The following is a 25,050-nucleotide window of genomic DNA, read 5'->3' as shown; positions in this document are numbered from 1 at the left end:
GTAGTGCTTATATTATGAGCATCCTGAAAATCACACTAGGGCTTATTTTCAGGTTAGGTCTTGTTTTCGGGGAAACAGGGTAGCAGTGGAACCGAGATCCTCCTGGCACAGTGGTTAAACTGCTGTACTGCAGCCAAAACTGTGCTCACAACCCGGAGTTCAATCCTAGATAGCCAGCTCACGGTTGACTCAGCCTTCTATCCTTCCGAGGTCAGTAAATTGGGTACCCAGCTCACGGGGGGGGGCAATGCGTAGCCTGCATAATTAACTTGTAAACCACCCAGAGAGAGCTTGAAGCAATATAGGGCAGTATAGAAGCAGCACGCTTTGCTTTTTAAAGCTTCTGTCGGTCTACTCATATGAAATGTATTGATCTGAGTAGGGCCTCTGTTGTGTGAAGGCTGGCTTGATGATTAGAACCCAGCATTTCTGGCTGCATGAAGAACTGCGATACAATGGAGGGGATTGTTCTCTCATCATCTTCAGCATTTCACTCTCCACATATGGCAAGTGTTGATGTATGTGGGGAGGGGAGGCTAGGGTGCCACAATGATTCTCTCTCTCTCTCTCTCTCTCTCTCTCTCTCTCTCTCTCTCTCTGATATGATACAGCAGCGGTCCCCAACCTTTTTGGGACTGCAGACCAGCTGAGCCTCTGAGGAAGGCGGGGCACCCCGCCACGCTCATGTGTGTGTACGCAGGTGTGTGCACACTCTTGGGCGCATGCATGCATGCTCTTGGGTGCATATGCAAAGCGGTGGGGGAGCATGCACACATGTGCCAGCACTGGTGTGAGTGCTCCCCCACTCCTTTGTGTGTGCACAGGAGTGCCTGCATGCCCTCACACATGAGTGCCAACCCTTCATGCGGGCGCTCGGGCACATGCGTGAAGGGGTGGGGGAGCACTCACACAGGCACTGGCACACATGTGTGTGTGCCAACCGGCTGTGGGGAGTGGAATATGTGCAGCTGGGGAGGTCTGTCTCCATAACCCAGTCTAGCTCAGGCCACAGACTGACACCGGGCCACAGACCGGGCACTGATTACTTCTGTGATATACGTTATTATTACTGCCGTCCATGAGTAGCAAGAGACATTGAACATAATGCAGATTAATTTGATAACACATGCTCCCACTATGTTTACTCCCAGTAGATTACCACATTCTTGAGTAAGCTAATAATGTCACATATAGCTATGTTCAAAATGTGCTGAGATAAGTATGCTCAAAATTATAACTGTGACAAAATTACAGTGGTACCTCGCTTAGCGATGTTAATTCGTTCGGGAAAAAAACACTGCTAAGTGATAACATTGCTAAGCGAAATAAAAAACCCATAGAAACGCATTAAAACGCGATTAATGCGTTCCTATGGGCTTAAAACTCACCGCTGAGCGAAGATCCTCCATAGCGCTGCCATTTTCGGTGCCTCTAAAGCGAGGAATCTGTGCCTGAAAACAGTGGGTGGCCATTTTGTTTACCTGGCAGCCATTTTGAAACCGCTGATCAGCTGTGCGAAAAGGGTTGCTTTGCAATGATCGTTTCCCTGCGATCATCACAACGTGAAATTCACCCATAGGGACCATCGCAAAGCGATTACTTTTGCGATCGCAAAAACTCTGTCGCAAAGCGATTTCGGCGCTATACGGAGCGATCGCTATGCGAGGCACCACTGTACTATGAGATTGACTTATATTAATTAATAGTTATCTCACTAATACTCTTTTTACAACCTCTCATTTTACAATTGAAAAAATATGTTGTCATGTAATCAACATGGATTTCACATTTGTTTTGGACCTTTTTTCCTTGTCCTGAGGACAGTTAAGTATTTGCAACATTGTAGTAGGTGTATGAGTGTATCAGATGCCAGATAATAAGAATGCCTCTCTGCTGCTGATAAAATCTAGTTCTTCTGCTAAAGGGCAGGGAAACGCTCACTTCACACAATAGATGGCCTCTTAATATACTTTCACTTGAATGTACAAGGTCTTTTGCATTGGAAATAATTAGACCCTATGAACAAAGGGGAGGCAACACTTTTCACAATGCTTGTTTGCCAAAACGAAGGAAAGGGCACTTAATTAATGTTACACATATGGTACTCTCTGTGATTTCCTCTTTGAAGAGGCAACCCAACTGTACTTGTGGCACCAGTGTGGCTGCTAATTAAATGGTATTCACTTCTGGCTGTACAATTCTTAAGCAGGTTTATCGTTTTCTAGGAGCATTATAATTAAAATAGAAGTTTGGAGGGTATCCCATAAATTGTACATTCTGCCTTACATTCCATTGGCAGGAGCTTATTTTCTCTAATATGCTATACATTTTATTTTTAACAAGCCAAAACTTATTATACTGTACTTTTAGAGAAATTTATATTTAAAATGTTTGAAAGGAAGACTAGAGAAAGGCAGGTGGTATACAATATTCCATATCTATGCAGCCATATTGAGCTTAGCGAAATGTGCTCTGGCTAACAAGAATTAAATGATGCGGAACCATTTTTATTTGGATTCAAATGTTTATAAAGGGAATAATCGATAATTTGTTTTTTATTGTCAGTCACTCAGTCAGAAACCTTTATTGGCATACTGAGTACAGTAAAACAGACAAATACAATAACATACAACTAAAATGTTCACTGGGTAACGGGTAGGAAGGGCCAGCCAAGAGCATATTTAGGGCTCTTCATTCTGCGAGATCGTGCTACGACGTCTCTGCATGATGGCATATACGTATCTGGCAGTTGACTGCAGCTTGATATCGATATAGACAGCGAGATTTTGCCTAGCGAGGCCATTGATGGGTTTAAAGTGCTACCACGAGAAAACCAGAATCTGGTGCTCAAGAAGGTAGAGGCCTTAAGGCAGGAGCTGAGGACTCTGGTCGAATCCTCCCAGCCCAAGAGCACCCTTGAAGGATCCTTATCCCCTCGGGGGACGAACGCCTCTATCTCGTCGATCTCCAATGAGCCTACAATAAGGTTAGAAGCCTGCAAGGGCAGGACCCCTCCACATAAGGAATACACCCAGGCAGTGTTGCCTACAACTACCTGCACTCTAGTGGGCCCCTTGTCGCTAACCTCCTCACTGTCTACTGGTGCCCAGTTCACCAGAGGAGCACAAAGAATGCAGGATGACCAGCCAGGACACGACAACAGAGGCTACAGTGATCTCTCTCAGCCCCCTACTCTCAGCAAGGAACCACTGACATCACTGCAAGTGCCCTGCTCCTCATCTAATCCAGCTAAGGTGAGCGTGGACATTCACAACCACGAGAATCTCAGTGACTGCCCTACGGTCCCACTGGTTCTGCTCGAACCCTCGGCTACCTTGACTGCAGACAACCTATCCAGGGTGGTCCCATATGCAGACAGTCTGCCGCTGAAGCCGATGATGTGTACCCCACTGCTGTCTGCAAACTGACATACTGCCAACTTGCCCTCCATTGGCCCATCTGTTGACCTCAGACTGATTTCCTGGAACGTGGCGGGGTGGTACAGGAAACTGCAGGACCCTGAGTTCAGCGATTTCCTCCGAGGCTATACCATTATCTTACTCCAAGAAACATGGGCAGCTCATTCTATACTACTATCAGGATATGCCTCATACTCCCTTCCAGCACAAAGGCGTATGGCAAAGGGCCGTCCATTTGGGGGTCTAGCAATATTAGTTGCTGACTCCCTATCTTCAGATTTCGTGCTCACAGTTGATGGCAGTTGTAAAATCCAGGGTATTAAACTTAAAACCAGGAACCAAGAACTCTTGATAGCCAATGTCTACATGCCCCCAGTCTCTTCTCAGTCTCACAGGGCCAGTCAATGGGAAGCCTTGAGCCATGCCTTAGACAATCTGGATCTTAGGTTTCCAGGGATTCCTTTGCTGTTAGCAGGCAACTTTAATGCCAGAGTAGGCCAGGGCGAGGTCGTATTCAACCGTGTCCTGGATACATTTAGTGATGCTTCCCCCTTACATCTATATGTTGCTGAGAGGCAGTCTAAAGACCACCAAATTAACGACGCGGGAATTCATTTGGCAAAACTCTGTCTACTTAGAGGTTTAATCTGGCTAAATGGCCTTACAGAGTCCGACAGCGAGGGTGAGTTCACATACATCTCCCCCCGGGGATCCAGCACAATAGATTATATCTTGATCCCCGTTTCCCTTTTACCATGCGTGGCTGAATTCAGGGTGGGTGAGCCCTTAGCTAGTGACCATCTCCCCTTATGTTGTAGCCTTGCTCTCAATGCAGACTCTACTGCTCTGACCAACATCGCCCTCGAGGAGTGCCCATTGATCCTACCTAGAATCAAATGGAACCATAGAGCAAAACATCTCTTTGAAAAAGTAATTAATCCAGAGATGTCACCGCAAGGCTCCCTCAATTGGTTATCTTCATCAAAGCCCGAAGATCACATCAAAGGGTTTGAGAATCTATTAGACACCATCTTAGCTAGCCTTGGCCAACTTCCTCAACAACCTCAGAAAAGACAGGCTCCGGCCATATGTCCTAGGTTAGACAAGGAATGTCTTGCCCTGAAGCATGACATGAGAAGGATCTACAATAACTACAGATCCTCAAGGGCCTCCAAGCTCCCTTCTCAATATTTCGAGTTGGAAAACCACCTCAGAATAGCCATTAAGAAGCTACACCATCGCTCTATAATGGACCGCTGGTCTCATTTAGCTCAGGCTATCAACTCAGGTAGCAACAAAAAATTCTGGGAGGTGGTTTCAGGTTCTTTTATTTTTAATAAGAACTCACAGGACCTCCCCTATATACCAGCTGGGACTTGGGAACAGCATTTCTTGGCCATTCTTTACGACAGCTGCAAGCCCACACTGCCAACCGACTCGCTCCCACCTAGCGATATTCCGGAATGGGCCCCAGTCACAACTAGTGAAATAACAAAACTTATAGGACACCTTAGATCTGGTAAGGCTCCGGGTCCCGATGCCCTTCCTCCGGAACTGCTTAAGGCCTACCCCGACTGGTGGGCGCCTGTGCTTGCTACTTTATTTACTACCGTCTTTTGTTTTTTAAAAATGTCCTTCTAAGAGGAAAACAGACATTTAAGAAGGCTAAAATGTGTAGAATTCACTGTTAGAAATCAGAGACCCAATGGCTCAAAAGGACAAATCCTGGGGTTCCTGAATGAGATGGATAATCTAGATCTATTTCAGTCTGATTTCAGATCTGATTATGGGACAGACAACACTTTGGTCACTTTGGTGGATGATCTGTGCTGGGAATTGGACATGGGTAGTGTGTCCCTGTTGGTTCTGTTGGTCCTTTCAGCAACTTTTGATACCATTGACCATGATATTGCTCTGGCATAGGACTTGGAGGCACTGTTTTGCATTGGCCCCAGCCTTTTCTGGAGGGGAGTATCCAGATGATGGTGCTGGGGACTCCTGTTGGACACCCAGGCCACTGACATGTGATGTCCCTCAGGGTTCTGGTTTGTCCCCTATGCTATTTAACATCTACATAAAACCACTGGGAACAGTTGCCCAGATTTTGGGGGTTCAGTGTCACCAGTATGTGGATGGCACACAACTTTACTTCTCTTTCCCATCAAAATCCAAGGAAGCTATTTCAGAAATCGATTAGTATCTGCTTTCTCTAATGGACTGGATGAGGGTGAATACTCTGAACTTTATCCAGACAAGACAGAGGTCAGGCTGTCCCCATCATTGCTGTCCTACTGCAAACAAGTGAAGACCTTTCTAACCATGCAGACTTTTCTTTAGTGACAGCCCATCAAGAAGAAGTTTTAGAACAAGAGGGTTTGCATTTTGTTGCTTCTAAATCTGTTTTAGTAAGGCTTTACCTAACTTCTTCATATAATATTATTAATTTGTTTGATATTTGAAAAATTCATTGTTTTTAGCTTTAATATTATGTTTTAATGATGTAATGGGTCTCTTCTTAGAAGAAAGGCAGGGTAAAATATTTTAAGTAAATAAATAATAAATAAGTATTTATATATTTTAAAATTATTCATTTTTTACACTTTTATACCATGCCATCTGACCTGAGGCCACACTGGGCAGGTTTAGGGATTTTTTTTCTAAACAGTTTTCCTTCCTTCCTTCCTTCCTTCATTCCTTCCTTCCTTCCTTCCTTCCTTCCTTCCTTCCTTCCTTCCTTCCTTCCTTCCTTCCTTCCTTGTACTATATTTTTAGGATGTACCTACAATATAATAATTTAGTTGTTTTATACATATTAGATTGTAGTGATTCATGTGAAACTCACCTTCTGAAAGATTCTCCTGATTTAGTTTCTTAACCATTATATTTTGGTTTTATTTCTTACAATATGTTTCCTCCTTTTGCTCCCCACAGCTTGGCTTTACATCCAAGGAAAGATATAGTTGTTACTGGAAGTGATGATCGCCTGTGGAAAATGTGGGCCTTTCCTAATGGAAACATCATCATGAAGGGTGAAGGTCATACCGATTGGCTTTCTGGGTGCTGCTTTCATCCAAGGTTAGCAAAAATATCCAGTCTGGAAAAGTGTTTGTTTGCCTTGCCATTGCTAGCTGGCCTGTTTTGATTACTTTCTGTTCTGAATGGACCCATCACCCTCTGCTGAATTTTGAAACATGTAGATAAGTGTTTCTTTGCTTTTCAAAGTAGTAACTTAAGGTTGATTACTTTCAATATTTTTTACATTTCAAACTTTCTTCCACATGCTTGTGCATCTAGCCAAGTGTAATACACTCTTCAGATTTCACTATGCTAATTCTTTCTGTACTTATCACAAAGACAAACTAGGAACATGTTTCAAATAATTTATAAATACTATAATTGATTTATTATTTCAACACTTAACTGTGTGTCTCCCACTGGTATTTATTCCCTTCTTGCCCAAGGCTACTCCTGACTTTTTTCTGCATGTTCAAAAGGTACTGGTATAGTTGAATACTCGTTTTAAATTATTATTAGAATTCAGAGAGTAGAGTTGAGTTTAAGAAAAAAAAAAACAGACCCCTTTAACATCTGGAGAACGAATTGTGATGATCTTCAGAGAAGGGAATTCATGCAGTTCCCTTTCCAGAGACAGATGATTGACAAGTGTCTGGTCCTCAAATATTATATCAGTTGTTTGAGTAAACTATTATGAGAATTTACAGTGCAAAACAGTAAGAATCAGCCATAACCCATTGTCTAGTGAATGCAAGATGGTGAATTTATCTCTCTGTCCTTTTCACATCAATAGAGAGAGATAGGTTCAAAAAAAAGGTCATTGAGGGTTCAATCGGACAGCGGCATGCACTGGAAAGGTTCACTTTAATGAGAGTTATCTCCATTAAAGTGGCCTTTCTGACTGCTGAGCTCCAGTATGGCCCCCAAAACTAGAGACCCTACAGGTGGACCAAAAAGGTCAAGCTTAGGTTTGGACCAGAGTCAGGCTGAAGTGTATTTCCTCATCATCAGTCACATGTGGACCTCTCCACAAGCAGTCCAAATTGCAGTCTGTTTCTCCATGTGATCACACTCTAAGACTGAACTGTTCTCTGTCTCTACTTCCTCACCTCTCTTCTTTTCCTTCTTAGCCTGCCTCCACTTCCACTAGTTTCTGAATTTTTGTCCTGCTTCCTTGATGATAGGTTCTAATGTCACCTGTTGAATTCCACAATGTGAAGAGTCATAGGACAGAATCTTGGCAGAAAGCACTCTTTCTTGTTTATTGGAAGAGCAGGCAGAACAACACTGCATCTTCTACTGTTACAGTCTTGCACTTTACCCAGGAAATTCTTTTGTTCAGGAAATCTTTCTTCTCCCCAGCTCCACTAAGCTTTCGTCTTGCTGGTGGAAACAAAGAACCAAGGGCTAGTGGTAGCCAAACAACACTGCCCCTCCAAGAGAGTCTAAGACTTGATGATAAGTCTTTGCCAACATGTAGTTGAGACAATGTGTGTGTTGTGCCTGCTGAAACTCCCAGGTACATTCCACAACATTTCTTGGAGAAAAGAAAATATCTGCCTGAGATGCAGGAATACTGGTGCTGGTTGGAGTAGATAGAAAATCATCTCACACTTAACATCAAAAAAACTAAAGAACTCATAATTGATTTTAGGAGGAAGAGAAATGTACATTTACCACTGTACATAAACGGTGAGGAAGTGGAGAGAGTTGGTAGTTTTAAATTTCTGGGTCCTTACATCTCAGAGGACCTCTCATGGACTATAAATGCCAACATGCTAATGAAGAAGGCACAGAAGAGGCTGTATTTCCTGAGAATGCTTGGCAAGTTAAATTTATCTCAGCCTTTACTTCTGTCATACTATCGTAGCACCATTGAGAGTGTCCTAACCTATGGCATTCTGGCATGGTTTGGGAGTAGCTCTGTAGCGGACAAAAAAGCTCTACAGAGAACCATTAAAATTGCCCAGAATATCATCGGGCTCCAGCTACCAACCCTGGATGACATCTTCACATCCCGCTGTCTAAGAAAATCACATAGCATCCTGAGAGACTCTTCCCATCCTGCTTATAACTTTTTTGAACTGTTACCATCTGGCAGAAGATATAGAACAATTAAGACTCGGACCACACATTTTCTCAATAGTTTTTATCCCAGAGCTATATTTGCAATTAATAATGAGCTTAAAGACCACCAGTAGTGAATAATTAGTTGGACTGTGTTACTTGGCCTGCGGTGTAGATGTTTGTATTTTTAGGGGGGGACTTTTAGTGGGTGGGGAGTGTTTGGGGAATTTTATGTGTGTGCATGTGTCTGGTCTCTGGGTGTCTGTGAATTTCGTTGTATGTGTATATATTTACAATGACAATTTATTATTATTATTATTATTATTATTATTATTATTATTATTATTATTATTATTATTATTATTATTATTATTATTATTATTATTATTATTATTATTATTATTATTATAGTATTGACACAGAGAGATAAGTATCTGGCTCAGTATAAGACAAAGTCCTCCACTGAAAAAGAATTAAAAAGAGAGCAGTAGTTATCACCCTGACAGTAACTGTGCAACATTCCAGAGGTACCAGCTTTTATCCAGTGGCGGCAGCAGCAGCTGCTCCACATGTCCTCCTTCTGCACAATAAAACTTTGCATAAAAACAAAGAGAAATTCTTCCAGAGAAACAATGGGGATCGCAAATATTCAACCTCTTCCCCCAGCTCCAACTTATCTGTTTTCTGCTTCTTCAACCATTCTGTGGCTTCCTTTTTGTACTTATTGCCTTGTTTGGACCTACAGTAATTTGTTTATTAACAAAGTTTTGCTTGAATTTTTTTTGTGTGTGTGGTGACTTGGCTCTCCCTCCCACCCCTAATACATACTATTTCCCAACATAATCAGGATTTGATGTCCCTGCTGATATTGAAGATCCCCTGCCCTCCCTCTGGTACAGCTCTTACTATGCAGAAAGAGAACAGTCATTTTAATTGGAGGAAAATGTCATGAATGGTTTTAAAGCCATGTGGTATGGTGCATTATAGATAGAAAAAGTGGAGGGGCAGTGTTCAGGAAGCAAGGAAGCTGAAGGCTTGGATGTTGAGCATGAAAATATACCATGTAATAAGAGACTGAAATAAAGGGAATAGTAAGAGAGTAGAGTGTGAAACATGTACTCAGACTGAAGGATGGATGGAGGAAGTAGAACAGAAGCAGACATGGAAAGCAAGATTGGGGGGGAGGAAGATGTCACCCATGGCCAATTGGCAAAAGAGCTTTGGTTGCTCTTGATGAACATGAGAGCTTTGGGTCTCAGGAGAAGGTGAGCACTAGAACAAAGTATCTAAAGAAGCAAGGATGGAATGGATGTGCAATGTTTTACGTATCATTTGAAATATTAATGAAATATCTGACCTTGTTCTCACTGAGATAGCATAGCTACTTCTAGACTGTACTTAAGATTGCAATTAAGGCTGTTGTGGTATGTTATTCTACCTTTTTAAAAGTCTTCGTTTATTTAAAAAAAAGCATGTCAATCAGGAAACTGGAAGAGTGACTACACTGGCATATAATATGGGAGTTGCTCTGGGGTTGAGATAGTCAGATTCCTATTATTTTCCATTGACTACACAATGTACAGTACAAGTCAATGCAAATCAGCTTGGAGTATTTCTCCAGTCTGAAGGTTTTCCTCCACCATTGAGACTTCCACAATTTTTTTCAGCAAATGCTTTCACATCAGTTCAGGCCAATGCACACTTATGCTGATGTACACATTTTCCTGTCCTTCTATGGAGGGGTTTGTAGTCATTCTATTTTTAGCTACTATAGCGGGCCCATTCATATGGGAAACTAGCTGCCATTTGAATCCTCTGCTCCTGAAAAATTTTCCATTCAACCTGATAATCAACCATTAATATAAAAATAGTCCTGGATTCTGCAAAGTTCTGAGTAGACCTGCACAAGATTGTGCTGTACAGTAAATGTCTTAAGTAGTCATCACATCTTTTCTAATAGTGCTGATGATGTTGTTTGATTTTTTAAAAAAGACTTGGTGGCAAAGCTGCAACAAAGTTGTGCTAGGGCACCTAGGAGACCAAAGGGGGGAAAAGAGAAGAGGAAATTGCTAATCAACCATTGTTTGGAGCTTGTTAAGGTAGCTCTGCTGTAGCTGCACCTTCTGCAAATCTGGGCAAGAGCTAATTGTCAGTTTCCTTCTGTCTCAATTGACTCCTGCTAAAGCCAGTTCACCCAGGGAAAACTGACTTGCCAGATGTGAATCAATTTGTATTTTTCCTCTTCCTATAGTTGAATCTGAAGTTAGACATCTTTACCTAGAAACCTAGCTTTCAATCTGCATCAAAAAGGTTATTTATACTGTTCAGGCTAAATGGTAAATCCTGGAATCTTCTTTATTGAGTGAGAACTTGATAATTTTCTATAAGCATATAGTTTATGTGTTTGCTTATTTTAATTCTGAGAGTCTGGTACATGTATGCATTTGTGCTGAAAGAATTCCCATTGGTCTTATGGATATTAAAACCACTTCTGGAATTAAGAGGGGAAAACAATTAGAAGAGTGCACTACCACTTGTAGAGCTGCTGGGCATACTAATAAGATTTTGATCATTTATTGTTACCATGGCTTCCAGTGGCTCAACCCCTAAGGACTTCTCATTAGTCTTTGTCCGGCACACAGCTGTTAAAAGCTTAGACTCTTCCTCATCCAGTTATTAAAATTACAATAAGCTAGTCTGAATGTACTCATAACATTTAGTGTTGAAAAACTGGGAGAAAAACTGCTCCTTTATTCGCCTGCCTTTGAAGACATGTATTTGTGACTGGCATTTGCAAGATTTTCTCCAATTTAAAGTTTCACTAAAAAGAATGTTAGTTTTTTGTGATTCATATTCTGGCCTTATATTTGGATACAATGTAAGTGACTGAGCTGAGAGTATATTCTAAGAAGGACAAAAGGGAAGCAATGTGTCCCCTGACTCTCCAAAGGACCAATTTGCATTCTGTGGTGGGAGTGGACTGCTGTTTCATGAGGGCCCCCAGGGACTTGTGGGTAAGCCATCTCCCTCCATGCAGCTTTCATCTGTGCAGCAAATGTTTTCAGCCCCTTTGGTCCCTTCCATGACAGAACCCCGTGCATTGGGGGGGGCAGAGTTGCACACACATGCAGGGCAAAGTCGTGTGAGAGAAAGGCAGAGCCTCACCCAACGGGGCTAAAAATTAGAGGGTATGTTAGGTCTGGCTTGTGGACCATTGTCCTACAATTTGTCCCGATTTTTCATGGTTTGCAAAATAGCATGGCAACTACAGTGCAACTTCCTTCTATTGCAATGCTTCCCAATGGAGGTGCAGTCATAGGACAGGCTACAGCAATAGATCAGTGGTTCCCAAACTTGGGCAACCGAGATGTTCTTGGAGTGCAACTCCCAGAAGCCTTCACTGCTAATTCTGCTGATTAGGGTTTCTGGGAGATGCATTCCAAAAACAGTTTCTTCTTGCCTTCTTTGTCAAAAAGTTGGAAGAAGAGAGGGGATCCTGCTCATATGTACATGCTTCATATGAGCAAAACCAGAGATTTTTCAGAATTGTTATTCATATTGAAAGTCTGCACTGAACTCCACAGCAGGAACCTCTCATAGCTGTTGTTGCATGAAAAAAGTGCTAATGGAAGGGCGCTGCTATGCACTCCACTCTAATCGTGTTGATGATGGATTTAGTGATGGCTGAACAGGGTTTTAATAAAAATATCAATTAAGTTAATAGGTCTGTAATTGGAGGAAAGCCTGTTCTATCTCCTGGTTATAAGTGCAAACTATGTTGCTCACATTCCAGTATTTGAGAATAGCATCCATTGCCTTTGTAAAATAAAAATGTCTGCTAAGAATTGATAGTGATAGCACTACCATTCGGCAATGACAGAGAAACATTGGGGGCATGGAAGTTGGATGTGCTCCTAAGTACATTGTTACTTAGGAGTCACAGCAATATTGTCAGGGGTGATATCCAGTCACAGCAATATTGTCAGGGGTGATATCCAGTCCCTCAGTACTGTTTTATGGAACTTTCTCTGTAAATAAAAATAGAATAACTCTTAAGACAGTGCTCCCACCTCCAAACCGTAGAGTTGATCCAGGACGATACCACAGTGTGAGTGGCTTCAGGCTTCACTTTCCTCAGTCCTTCTTTTTTACCCCAAGAAGTGGTGATGATTCATCTGGGTGCATAAACCTTTTATTAACTAACAAAGGAGCATCGTGAATAATAACTTCAGTAGGACCAATGGGTCTGTATAACATGCTTCTTCCAAACCAATAATCTTTTAAGTCCAGGGTGGTAAATAATTCACCAATGAGGGTTCAATCCAAAACGTTCTTAGTCGGTCCATGTTGGGTTCTTCTGTGTGTGTCGCAGGTCAGCTGGTTGGTATAGGTCGGGCTTCTTTCTTCCAAAGAGCTCCCCTTTTAGGATATATGTAGACAATCCATTCTATAGGTTCAGCCCCATCTCCCTGCACAGCTATACCTTCCTTCTCCGTCCTATGAGTTTCTCCTCTTCCCTTGCCTCTTTTGGTCCCAGGCTGACTAATGGGGTGGCACTGTTGATTCCTCTCTATTTCCTCAAGGGAAAGTTTCTTCGTCACTCTCTTACGATTCCAGGGATCTCTAACCATCCCCATCCTATTAGGATATCCTCCTCTCTTTCTCTATCTTTCTCCTTCTCTCTCTCCTCCTGTTCTACCTCTGCCTCCCAATCTACCTCTCCTTTTATCCTTTCTTCAACCTCTGTCACCTCTGTATCATTCTGCTATTGGGAGATTTGTCCCAACCATTGCTTGCCCGTGTTTCTTCTCTTTCTCCTTCTTACTTTTTTGCTCCTGTACTCCCAGGTGGACTACTGCAGGTAACATGGTATAAACAGTCTCTTTGCCCTCCATAATGGGACATTGAGGGGGTGGCTCATCCTCCTCTATGAGGACTGTGGCTTGTTCCTTCTTACACATGGTCAGTGGTATAAAATGTCACAGAGGAAACAAGCAAGAATAACAGACATGTCTTTCCTGATAAAAGTCATCCATTAGAGTGATTATCTATCCTATAGCCAGGTCAGAACCCAGACAGAAATAGATCTGCATAATCAATATCATCCAGGACTGCCTAGAGCTGAATCACCCATGCTGTCTTGACTATGTTGTCAAGAAAGTGTGTATTTGCCTCCATGCAGTAGTTATTAACATATATAATTTATTATGGAGTTATTATTATGTATGTTCATGGTGTAAGAAAGTCAGTGATTATGACAAAGTGAGTGTCAGCCTTTCTTTTGGCCTTAGTTGAAATCTCTAAGCTTGCATCTATCTTAATATTATAACTAGGCTTCAATATCCCCTTCATGGATTGCTGCCTTGTCGTGACAAAGGGTCTTGAGTAATTCAGAGAAGCTATGGGCTATGCCGTGCAGGGACACCCAAGACGGACAGGTCATAGTGGAGAGTTCTGACTAAACGTGATCCACCTGGAGTAGGAACTGGCAAGCCACTCCAGTATCTTTGCCAAGAAAACCCCATTGACAGAAATAAAAGGCTAAAAGATATGACACTGGAAGATGAACCCCTCTGGTCGGAAGGCATCTAACATGCTACTGAGGAACAATGGAGGAAAAGTAGCTCCAGAGCTAATGAAGTGGTTGGGCCAAAGCCGAAAGGATGCCCAGCTGCGGACCTGGAAATGAAATGAAAGTCCAATGCTGCAAAGAAAAATAGTGCATAGGAACCTGGAATGTAAGATCTACAAACCTTAGTAAGCTGGATGTGGTCAAACAGGAAATGGCAAGAATAAACTTTGATATCCTGAGCATCAGTGAACTAAAATGGACAGGAATGGATGAATTCAATTCAGACGACTATCATATCTACTACAGTGGCAAGAATCCTGTAGAAGAAATGGAGTAGCCTCATAGTCAACAGAAGAATGGGAAAAACTGTATGGGATACAAACTCAAAAATGATAAACTGATTTCAATATGAATCTAAGGTAGACCTCTCAACATCACAGTAATTCAAGTTTATGCACCAACAACGGATGCTGAAATTATATTTTTTAGTGGAATTGTAGAACTAGAAGGGATCCAAAGGTCCATTGAATACAACTGCTGAAGCAGGAAATCCAAAGCCAAACCATCCCCAACAGATGTTTAAAAACCTCAAATGGCCCGCTAGCTTTCAAGGTAGTCTGTTCTATAGTAGAATTCTTCTTACCCTTAGGAGAAGAGGCTGAAATTGACCAATTCCATGAAGACTTACAACACCTTCTTTCAAGGTAGTCTGTTCTATAGTAGAATTCTTCTTACCCTTAGGAGAAGAGGCTGAAATTGACCAGTTCCATGAAGACTTACAACACCTTCTAGAACTGACACACAAAAAAGATGTTCTTCTCATTATAGGGGACTGGAATGCTGACGAAGAGAGTCAAGAGATAAAAGGAACAATAGATAAGTTTAGCCTTGGAGTTCAAAATGAAGCAGGGCAAAGGCTAATAGAGTTTTGTCAAGAGAACAAGCTGGTCATCACAAACACTCTTTTCCAACAACACAAGAGGTGACTCTACACATGGACATCACCAGATGGACAATACTGAAATCAGATTGATTATTTCTCTGTAGCCAAAGATGAAGAAGATCTATACAGTTGGCAAAAACAAGACCTGGAGCTGATTGTGGCTCTGATCATCAGCTTCTTATAAGCTCAAACTGAAGGAAGTAGGAAAAACCACTGGGCTAGTCAGGTATAATCTAAACCAAATCCCTAATGAATACACAGTGGAAGTGAAGAACACATTTAAGGAATTAGATTTGGTGGACAGAGTGCCTGAAGAACTATGGATGGAGTTCAGAGTGTAAACCTAAGCATAAGTGTTTGCCTGTTCCTCCCTCATATACAAACTGCCACTGCTGCAATTCTTGGGTGTGCGAACAAACAGGATTTAAGGTACTGTGTATTTATATTGTTAAAAATGTATTTTTAGTGGAATTGTAGAACTAGAAGGGTCCAAAGGTCCATTGAATACAACTGCTGAAGCAGGAAATCCAAAGCCAAACCATCCCCGACAGATGTTTAAAAACCTCAAATGGCCCGCTAGCTTTCAAGGTATGTAGTCTGTTCTATAGTAGAATTCTTCTTACCCTTTGGAGAACATAATGTAGCATATTAGTCTAATAATTTATATGAGAAATATTTATGTAGCATCTTTTAAACTAACAATTTTTTATTTTTCATAATACTCTCCTTTCCTTTAATTTTAATTCATTGATTTGGGTCCTAATATCTGGAACTGCAGAAAACATGCTGTTCCAATTCCATCCTTCATGTGACAACCTTTCATATCACTTTTCCATTTTCTCCAGGCTAATACAGGTCCCTCAGATATTCCTCATAGGGCTTGATTTCCATATCTTTTACTATCTTGGTTGCCCTCCTCTGTACACATTCCAGTTTCCTGATGTCCTTCTTAAACTGTGGTTCCCTGATCACATGTGTTTCCCTCTTCTGAAAAATGTCCTATATGTCTTAAAGTACAATGTGTATGCTCTTAAAATGTAGTGTCCATAACTGACAAAATATTCTCCAGGTAAAGTTTAATGAATATAAAATAAAGTCCTACGCTTCTCATAACTTAGATACTGTAGCTCTCTTACTATAAATATGTAATATTTATACCGCAGTAATGCTAATTCAATTCACAATCCTGTAAGTTTGTCATTGTTGTCGAGTCCAGAACTTATTTGTTTTGAATTTTAGTTCAATAGTTTCAGCCCAGTTTCTCTTTCTGTCAAGGACACTTTGAAACTTATTCTTATTTTTTGAAGTGTTGGCTCTCACTATAGTTACTGTATTTTTTGCTCCATAAGATGCACTCCCCCCCCCCCAAATAGTAGGGGAGAACGTATGTGTGTCTTATGGAGCGAATATAGTAAAAAAGGGTTCAATCACCACCACTACCATGCTGGGAGGCCTCCGAACTGGCACCAGAGACTGTTTGCTGTTTGGAGCTCATCATTCTGCACTGCTGGCTTTCCAGGATCTGCTTCCTGGAGCCCACCTGGAAAACCAGCAAGGCCAACAGGCCTATAGCAGCAGGCAGTGAAAACAGCCAAGGACCAAAGGGGAAAGAGTGATTCTATAAAGACCAGGGGAAACCACAAACACAGTCCCCCACTTAGACAGTTGATTTTCCCACATTTGGGGAAATCACAGGGGTCAGCACATCCAAAGTGCAATAGATGAACCTCACCCTGGGAAAACCACTTTGATGATCATGGTATCTCCCCTGCCAGGTATGAGTTGGAATGTCCCCTGAACCTCCTGCCCCTTTCTGTGCCCTGTCCCCCAAAGGCATGGTGACCCCTGGCTGCACCTCCTGATCAGAACAGGGCTGCACAGCCCCAGTCCCAAAAGATGCCAAGAGAGCTACTCAGTGTTTTGGGGTGCCCCACAGGACCCCCGTCAGGGGCTGGATGTTTCTCCCACAATCCTCCAGTGCACAGATATTAGCATACCTAATATGTGGGGAAGGCAAGGAAAGCGGGGAAATTCAAACTTTCAGTTAGTGAAGAGGCTGCTTGTCTGTCTTCTCCCAGTTAGAGAGCTGGGAGAGAGACCTGGGACTGCCTGGTATTGTTGTTTTAAAATGTAAAATTTAGTTTAAAAGCTGTTTGTTTGGGATTAGTGCTTGGGTGAAAAGGTGCTCCGTTTGAGTTGAAACCTGCTTGTGTAGAAACATGCACACCAGTACATGCTTTAAAAGCTGCCTGGGAAGCCCTTCAGACCAGCGCCAATCAGCTGTTAGGTGGGGAGAGGGTAGGGGAAAGGAGCAGGAGCGGAGAAGAGGACAAAATAACTGCCAGCTGCCGGCTGCCTGCTGGCTTTTAGCTGTTTGGGGCTCTTTTTTGGCTGTTCTGGGGTTTACCAAGGCACTGTGAAGAGCCAGGCTCAGTCTACAGTACCTGTTAAGTGACTTTCTTTTAAGTTTTTTTAAGTTTCTGACCTTTCCCCCCCATAAAAATGCATTAATTAATTTTCAATGCATTTCTATGGGAAATTTGGATTCAACTTGCAAACTTTTCAACTAATTCTGGGCATCTAATAGAGAATTTATTTCCAAAGGGTGTTGCAGCAAGGAAACTAACTGTGCCTTGTGACTTCTAACTGGATTACAGTACCTGCTTCCTGATTTCAGCTACTACAGTTTGTATTCAGTTTTTTTGGCTCATCAAGAACATTGTTAATGGCTTTGTGTGGCCTAACCTGTTGTGCCTTGCATGCTATAAACATTCAATTATGTCAGAAAGTGGAGATTTGGTCTTATGCTGAGCATGTGCTACTGCTGGTGAATGGGATCAGGTTAAGCTTTGTGTTGCTGTTCTTTTGCATAACCTAAAGTAAATAAGGAAAACCAGCTGTTAAATAGTTTAATTCCACTATTTATCCTCCACACAACTAAAATACAGTGCCAAATCAGATAAACCATTTCTGACTTAATATAGGCTTGAGCTGTAGTTGGGCAGAGTTGCACAACAATTTCATCTGTCATTGAGACATTTCTATAAGCATGGGGAGGAGGTGGATGAAAGGAAATGTCAAATATAGGTAGCGTGGTATAGGTCTTATCACTGGCTGATAATGGTCTATATGTACTTGAATTAAATTTATGGTACACCAATTTATGGTAGATAAACTAGAGTACACAAAGCTTTAAGTCTCTCCATTTGTTAATGACAGTGGTAATGGTTCTTAATGCCACTGTTGACTGCTGTTCACGTTACATGGTTCAAATGTTATTCTGTTATAGTTTATTAAATATTTTATTACACTATTTGGTTCAGAATATATTTTCCCTGTTTTCCTCCTCTAAAAATTATGTGCGTCTTAAGGTCAGGTGCGTCTCATGGAGCAAAAATATGGTATGTGACTTGTACAGATTCTAACAGGATTCACTGTATCTAAATGTTGAGGTACAACACTAGGCTTTCCAGCTTGAACAGAAACTACTCTGAATGTTTTTTGAGAATAGTTTTTCAACCATATCTGCTTCCCTCTGCACCAAGGTGAAAAGGTTGTACCCCAGATGATTGTAACTGAGGACAGGAGCATAATTCCACTACTGAAAATACAATTTCTCCAGTCATCATTTATCTCATGTTAGCTAATGGAGGGAAAGAAGAAGGCCATGCAGAATGCTATTACTCATTTTCGATTGGAAGAGGGTACTGGGGTAAATATAAACATAATATAAATGAATATAAAAATATAAAAATACAGAATGTGATAGAGAACAATATATATCATTGTTACTTTTGCCGATATATTTTCTTACTAAGCTTACTTCACACTTATTATGCCATTTTTTCTAAGCCTTTAAACTCTACAATTATATCTTAAATCTTCTTTCTTATAATTTTAACTCATTCATGTTCTCATCTCTCATCCAATTATACAAAGGTTCCCACTTTTTTCTAGCCTTAAATTTTCTTTGTCTTTTAATACTTCAGTTAAAATATCCATCTCTGCTGCTTCAAAAAAAATCTATAAACTCCTAGATTCTTGGAGTCTTAATGCTCTTAATTGAGAATTCTCTTAATGGTTGTTCTGGGTTTTTTGGGTTCTTTGGCCGTGTTCTGAAGGTTGTTCTTCCTAACGTTTTGCCAGTCTCTGCAGCCGGCATCTCCTTAGCACAACAATACACCCACAACAATACACATTAATCACCCATCTACAGAAAAAGACAAAAGCCTATCTCACAGCCATAAATACTGCACTCCCAAGCCAACTATACCAGAGCACAGGTTACTATCCTCTGAAGATGCTGGCCACAGAGACTGGCGAAACGTTAGGAAGAACGGTGGTGGCGGTGGTGGGGGTGGGGGAAGGTAGCTATGCTAGTCTTTTGCTGCAAAAGCAAAGAATCTTATGGCTGGGAATATAAATTTATCTTTGCTTTGTTCTCACATAGGAAGATAAGGAACCACAAACTTATTTTCCTCTCTAGCAAGAGAATGAGATATTTAGTGGAGCTCTTTTGAAGAGAACTAGAGCAAGAACTCCCTCCATCCACTAATAAAGGAAAATTTCATGAATAATACTTTAACTGAGATAACACAAATTGTCCAAACTAACTATGGCTGACATTTCATTATACTGAATGTTAAGGATTAGACATATTGGAGGGAGCATTTGAATTTTTTAAACAATCACCCACTTGTTTTCTACTTGCTGTATATGCCTGTTTTGTTTCTGAAACAGGAAGAGCACTAGACATTTTGCTTTATTACAAAACCTTGACAAGAAATCCCTCTGAGGTGACAAATCTCGTGGGGCTTTGGAGATTTCTCACAGAGACGCCCTATAAAATTCAGATAGTCCCAGGGAAGAAGGGAAAGTTTAATGACTCTTATTTACACCCCTGCTTATAGCGCATTAAAGACTAGCAAATTTTATTTGGCATAACCTTGTAATATTTCTCCAAGGTCCAGTCTGGGATTCCTGGCTCCTGGTCACTGAAGGACTCTGTTAGTGGAGCCATGATTGGTATTCTTATTCATCAATAACAAAAAACCAAACCAAACAAAACATACAGATTTTGCTCTCCTTCCTATTCCTTCTTGGATATCTCAAGTTTTTCAGCAATCGACTAAAACAGAAAGCTTGATTATATTTTTAACAGACACCTGAAGAGCACTCTAAATCAATCTTCTTGACAAGGATAATGCCCTCATAAATCAAAGTCAGATGTGAAGTTAAAAAAAAACTTCTGAGAACTCAAAAGGTCAAACAGGTTTCAGAAATACATAGGTGTATTTTTTCTTTGCAAGTATTGTCTCAATAGTCACTTTAGTTGCCATGGCAAGTGAGAAAGAATTATCAAGACATTATGATTTGCTATTTTAGCTGAAAAGTACAGTTGGTGCCTCCCAGAATATCCACAGGAACCCATACAAGGGACCATCAGTGACCACAGATATTTCCAAATATCTTTGTTGTTAGAGCAGAGAACATAATTTTTATTCTAATTTAGGGGATTTTTAGTGTCTATTCAGTGCTTTTGTTGCATCTTTCATATTTTCAGACATAGAGGCTGAAAAAGGACAGTACAAGAGAAAGCCAAATGGAGAATATGTTTATTTCTTTGGGCACGCTATAACGTATTGGGGGGGGGGACGACTAAATTGATAGCTCAGTGGAGGATGGCCTGCTTATTCAAAGTAGTTTCCTAGTTCAGTTCCTTGTGCTTGGAAATTTCTTCACTCAGAAACTCTGGAGAGCTGGTGGCAGTCAGTTTAGAGAAAACTAAGCTGGATGGACCAGTAATCTGACTCAATACAAGTCACCTTCCTATGTTTAAAGAGAGTGATTCTATACTAGGGTTTGGATAATTTTAAGGTCTTCTGTGGCTTAATTTCCTTGGTAGAATATGGTAACAGAGGAATTATTCTAATACTTTATCTTTTGCTTCAGATGACAGACCCTAAGCTTGGTATATCATTTACACTAAGAGCATTGCAGCTTAGGAGGTTCAATGGTCAAGTTTGCCTTGTTGGACTTAAGACTCAAGGGTTTTCTAAAAAGGCAGTTTTAAGTAACATTTTAAAGCTGTAGTTAAGTAAAATATATTTATCTCTATTGAAACTCTGAAAAAGCATTAACATGTGTAATTTGACCCTTGCTGTTTTAAGCAGTTATTCCACAGGGCTTTTGATAAATTTGTTTTATATGGAGACAACAGTGAACAAAGTCCTATCTTAGAGAAGATTATTGTGTTCTTTCTAATAAGGCACTTTGCCTTGGAGGCTTTGTTTAGTACCATGCCGGGTTAAGACTAATATTTGCAATGGCATCGTGTGTGTCTTTAATTTCTACATACTGAGATAAACCTTAGTAGAGAAACTAGATAAATAACTAAAAACATGTAATATCTGGGGTGCAATTACTGAGTAACTTGCTTGGGGTTAGTCTTACTGAGTCCACTGTTTTTTTTTTCTGCAGGCAGATTGAAGGGTGCAATATCTAGGCATATTGACAGTTTTCATTAAGGAAGCCACCAGTTGCTTTTATTCTCATTTTTTCGTCCCCTGGAAAGTGACAGATTTTGTTATTATATATCAGTGTTTGCAACTCTGTTGGTCTCATGGATTGAGAAATGAAGAATCTTTGGAAACAAACAGCCTGCATCAAAATGTTTTAGTCAGAGGCACTTGTTTTCATTGTGTCAGTCACCCCTGCAGCCAGTTATGCTATCTCTGATCCTCTGACTATCAGACCGTCTTCTCTTGAGCTCTCTCCTCACATCCAGTACATGGTATTCTGAAAGCACTGAGCATCTGTGCATTTCATATGGCTGTCCTGGACTTTGTTTTTCTATCCCTTAGCATCCTTTCCCCAAATATTGTTGTATGTGTGCAAATTTGTGATGATGATGATTTCTTTATTTACTGCCCAGCTTTCTCACAGTGAGGGGGCTCAAGGTGGTGTACAACAGATTAAAAGTACATATAATAAAAACACAATAAATTAAACTATGAATATTAATAAACGATTAAACTTAAGCAGTTTTAAAACACCACTGGTTTAAAAGAATTAAAAACAAATTTAAAAGACACTATAATTTTAAAAAATGCCAGACTTACTACTAACTGCAATCCTGCTATGACATTCACAAATTAAAAGCCATTTTAAAAAGGAAAAATGTCATTTCCTGCAGAAGGAAGATAAGAGAGCCAATCTAGCTTCAGGTGCTGTTGGAATTCCATAGACTGGGAACAGCCACCAAAAATACTCTCTTTTAAATTTCTCACCAAACATACCTGTGATAGCAGTGGGACTGAGAGAAGACCTTCCTCTGAAGGGATAATAAGAGGGGATTATTTGGGGGTATAAGGTTCTTCAGAAACCTGAAGCAAGCTGCATAGGGCTTTATAAGTCACAGCTTTGAATTTGGCCCAAAAACAAACTAACAGCTAGTGAAGTTGTAACAAGGGATATGATTCCTTTAACTAGCTCCAGTTAGATATGTGGCTGCAGCATTTTAAATGAGATGGAGTTTCTGAACTGTCTTCATAGGCAGCTCCACATAAATGTATTACTGTAATTCAAGTGGAATCCAAGACATACATCTTTGTAGCGAAATCATACATTTCCAGGAATGGGCATGGTTGAGAACACCAGCTTTAACTGTGCAAATACACTCTTAGCTACTGCTGAAATCCGGACATCAGGCGCAGGGCTGAATCTAAGAGTACCTCCAAGCTGTGATTTTCAGGAGGAGCTCAACCCATCAAATATAAGAAGGTTCCCCATTCCATAATTTGCCCTACAACTGACGAGAAGCACCTCTGCTTGCCAGAATTAAGTTTTAATTTGTTTGCTCTCATCTAGTGCATTAGAGATCAGGCACTGGTTTAGAGTCACTTCCTCGGAATTAAACAGAAAAGGAAGAGAATGTTAGGTGTCATCAGTATGTTCTAAACCACTTACCCTAGTAGTTTCATGCAGATGGTAAATAGCATGGGAGACAGAACAGAACCTTGAGCAATGCCAAAGGCTATGATATCAAACTGGCGTCATCAAGCACCACCTTCTGAGTTTGCCCCTCTAGCAAGGACCAGGACCACTTCAAGACTGTGTCTCCAAGTCCCATACCTATGAGGCAACTCAGAAGGATACAATAGTTGATGGTATCAAAAGCTGCCAAGAGGTCCAGCAGAACCAACAGGGACATAGTCCCCTATCTAGTACTCAGTATAGGACATTCATCAAGGCAAGCAAAGCTGTCTCGATCCCATAACCAGGTCTGAAGCCAGACTGAAACGGATTTAGGTAAACTATTTCAACCAACAACCCCTGGAGCTGAGAGACCACCACATGCTGCAGCACCTTGTGCAATAATTGAATGTTGGAGACGTGCTGATAGTTGTCCTATATAGTGGGGTTCATGGAGGGTTCCCCCCTGAAAAAAGAGGCCCTATAACTGTTTCTTTTACGCAGGATGAAATTATGAAACGGTGAGCCAGAGAGACATTCACCAGTCCCATTACCCACTCAGCCAGTCGTCCCTTTGCTGCTTTTATAAGTCAAGAAGGGTTGTAATGTACTCAGTCTCACTTCTGCAAGTTTCCTGTTCACATCCTTGGGCTGTACAAATTTGAATGAATACATTAAACTCAGGAGGAACAGGTGGCAAAGTTACAGAATTTATATCAAGTATAGCATCCACATCTGAGTAATTTTGTCTGCAAAGTAGTGCACAAATTCTTCAAACCGGCTGTCAAGTAGTCCACGTTCTTTTTTTATATACCCTGTTTACCCGAAAATAAGACCTAAGCTGAAAATAAGCCCTAGTATGATTTTTCAGGATGCTTTTAGTATAAGCCCTACCCAAAAATAAGCCCTAGTTAAGTGAAACCCTGCCCTCCACCATTGTGCAGCAACCAGAAGAAGATGACATTATTGTATTTGAATAAATGTAATGCGTTTTTGGAGCTAATATTAATATAAGACCCTGTCTTATTTTTGAGGAAACATGGCATATATACATTTTATTAGTTTTTCAATCTATCTACATTCGATTCGTGCTTGTTAAACGTATTACATGGGTTGCTTATAATTTTTTTTTTTGCATCTTGGTGTCTTCTTAGTTGTCCCTTCAAAATCTGTACATTTTTTTAACATCTAAACCATTCGTGTGTGTATTTTAGTACACAGTATTGGCTACTGTCATAATATTGCTCTCATAGTATACAATGTTCTCAAAATCTTCTAATAACATACCTAATAAAAGTAATTCCAGTTTCAAATCTATATAATTTTGAGGTGATTTAACTGACGAACTTTGTATTTTACACCAATAATAACTAAATAGGTTCCTAACACATAATATATGTTATCTAAAGCATTTTATACAGATTTTCTTCATATAATTATTTAGCCATTTCTATCTCCACATTTTCTATCATGTCTATATCAATATCATATCTAATATATGTTAATTAAGTACTATTTGTTTTGCCTCTTTCTTATGTCTAGCTTCAGTTTACCTTAAGAACCACCGTGTTATGCCTTTACCCTGATTTCTTATTTCAGTTTGATTCCCTTTTCTAATATATAAGATGTGTCTCCTTACCATTCCAGAAGTTAGATATATACGTGCTTTCAATGTTGAAGGCCACCTTAATATTTTGTCCCTTTTCATCTTTTTAAGTAACGTTCCTTCTCTTAATATATTCACGAAGGCTTTCACGGCTGGGATCTACTGGTTGTTCTGGGTTTTTCGGGCTCTTTGGCCGTGTTCTGAAGGTTGTTCTTCCTAACATTTCACCAGTCTCTGTGGCTGGCATCTTCAGTGGACAACAGGTTGCTGTCCTCTGAAGATGCCGGCCACAGAGACTGGCGAAACGTTAGGAAGAACAACCTTCAGAACACGGCCAAAGAGCCCGAAAAACCCAGAACAACCAGTTCCTTCTCTTGTTTGTCTTTTCCCAATTCTTGTTTCTATCTCTCTAAAAATTCTGTTGTCCCTTGTGCCATCTGGGAACATTTTATAC

The 25,050-nt window shown here is 40.7% G+C and overlaps 1 protein-coding gene and 1 pseudogene across 2 annotated transcripts in view; one reads left to right on the top strand and one right to left on the bottom strand.

The window, feature by feature from the left end:
- Positions 1–25,050, top strand: part of SPAG16 (sperm associated antigen 16) — a 655,515-nt gene that overhangs the window by 275,105 nt on the left and 355,360 nt on the right. For both annotated transcript variants that reach the window (XM_078379135.1, XM_072977750.2), the window contains one exon: positions 6,351–6,494. In XM_078379135.1, coding sequence (XP_078235261.1) covers positions 6,351–6,494 — 144 coding nt within the window. The remainder of the gene's footprint in view (positions 1–6,350; positions 6,495–25,050) is intronic.
- Positions 16,645–16,799, bottom strand: LOC140703388 (U1 spliceosomal RNA; annotated as a pseudogene).

The sequence above is a fragment of the Pogona vitticeps genome, chromosome 1, assembly GCF_051106095.1.
Source record: "Pogona vitticeps strain Pit_001003342236 chromosome 1, PviZW2.1, whole genome shotgun sequence".
Classification (NCBI taxonomy): Eukaryota; Metazoa; Chordata; class Lepidosauria; order Squamata; family Agamidae; genus Pogona; species Pogona vitticeps.
The sequence above is the reverse complement of the archived record's forward strand: the minus strand, read 5'-3'. Positions and strand labels throughout refer to the sequence as shown.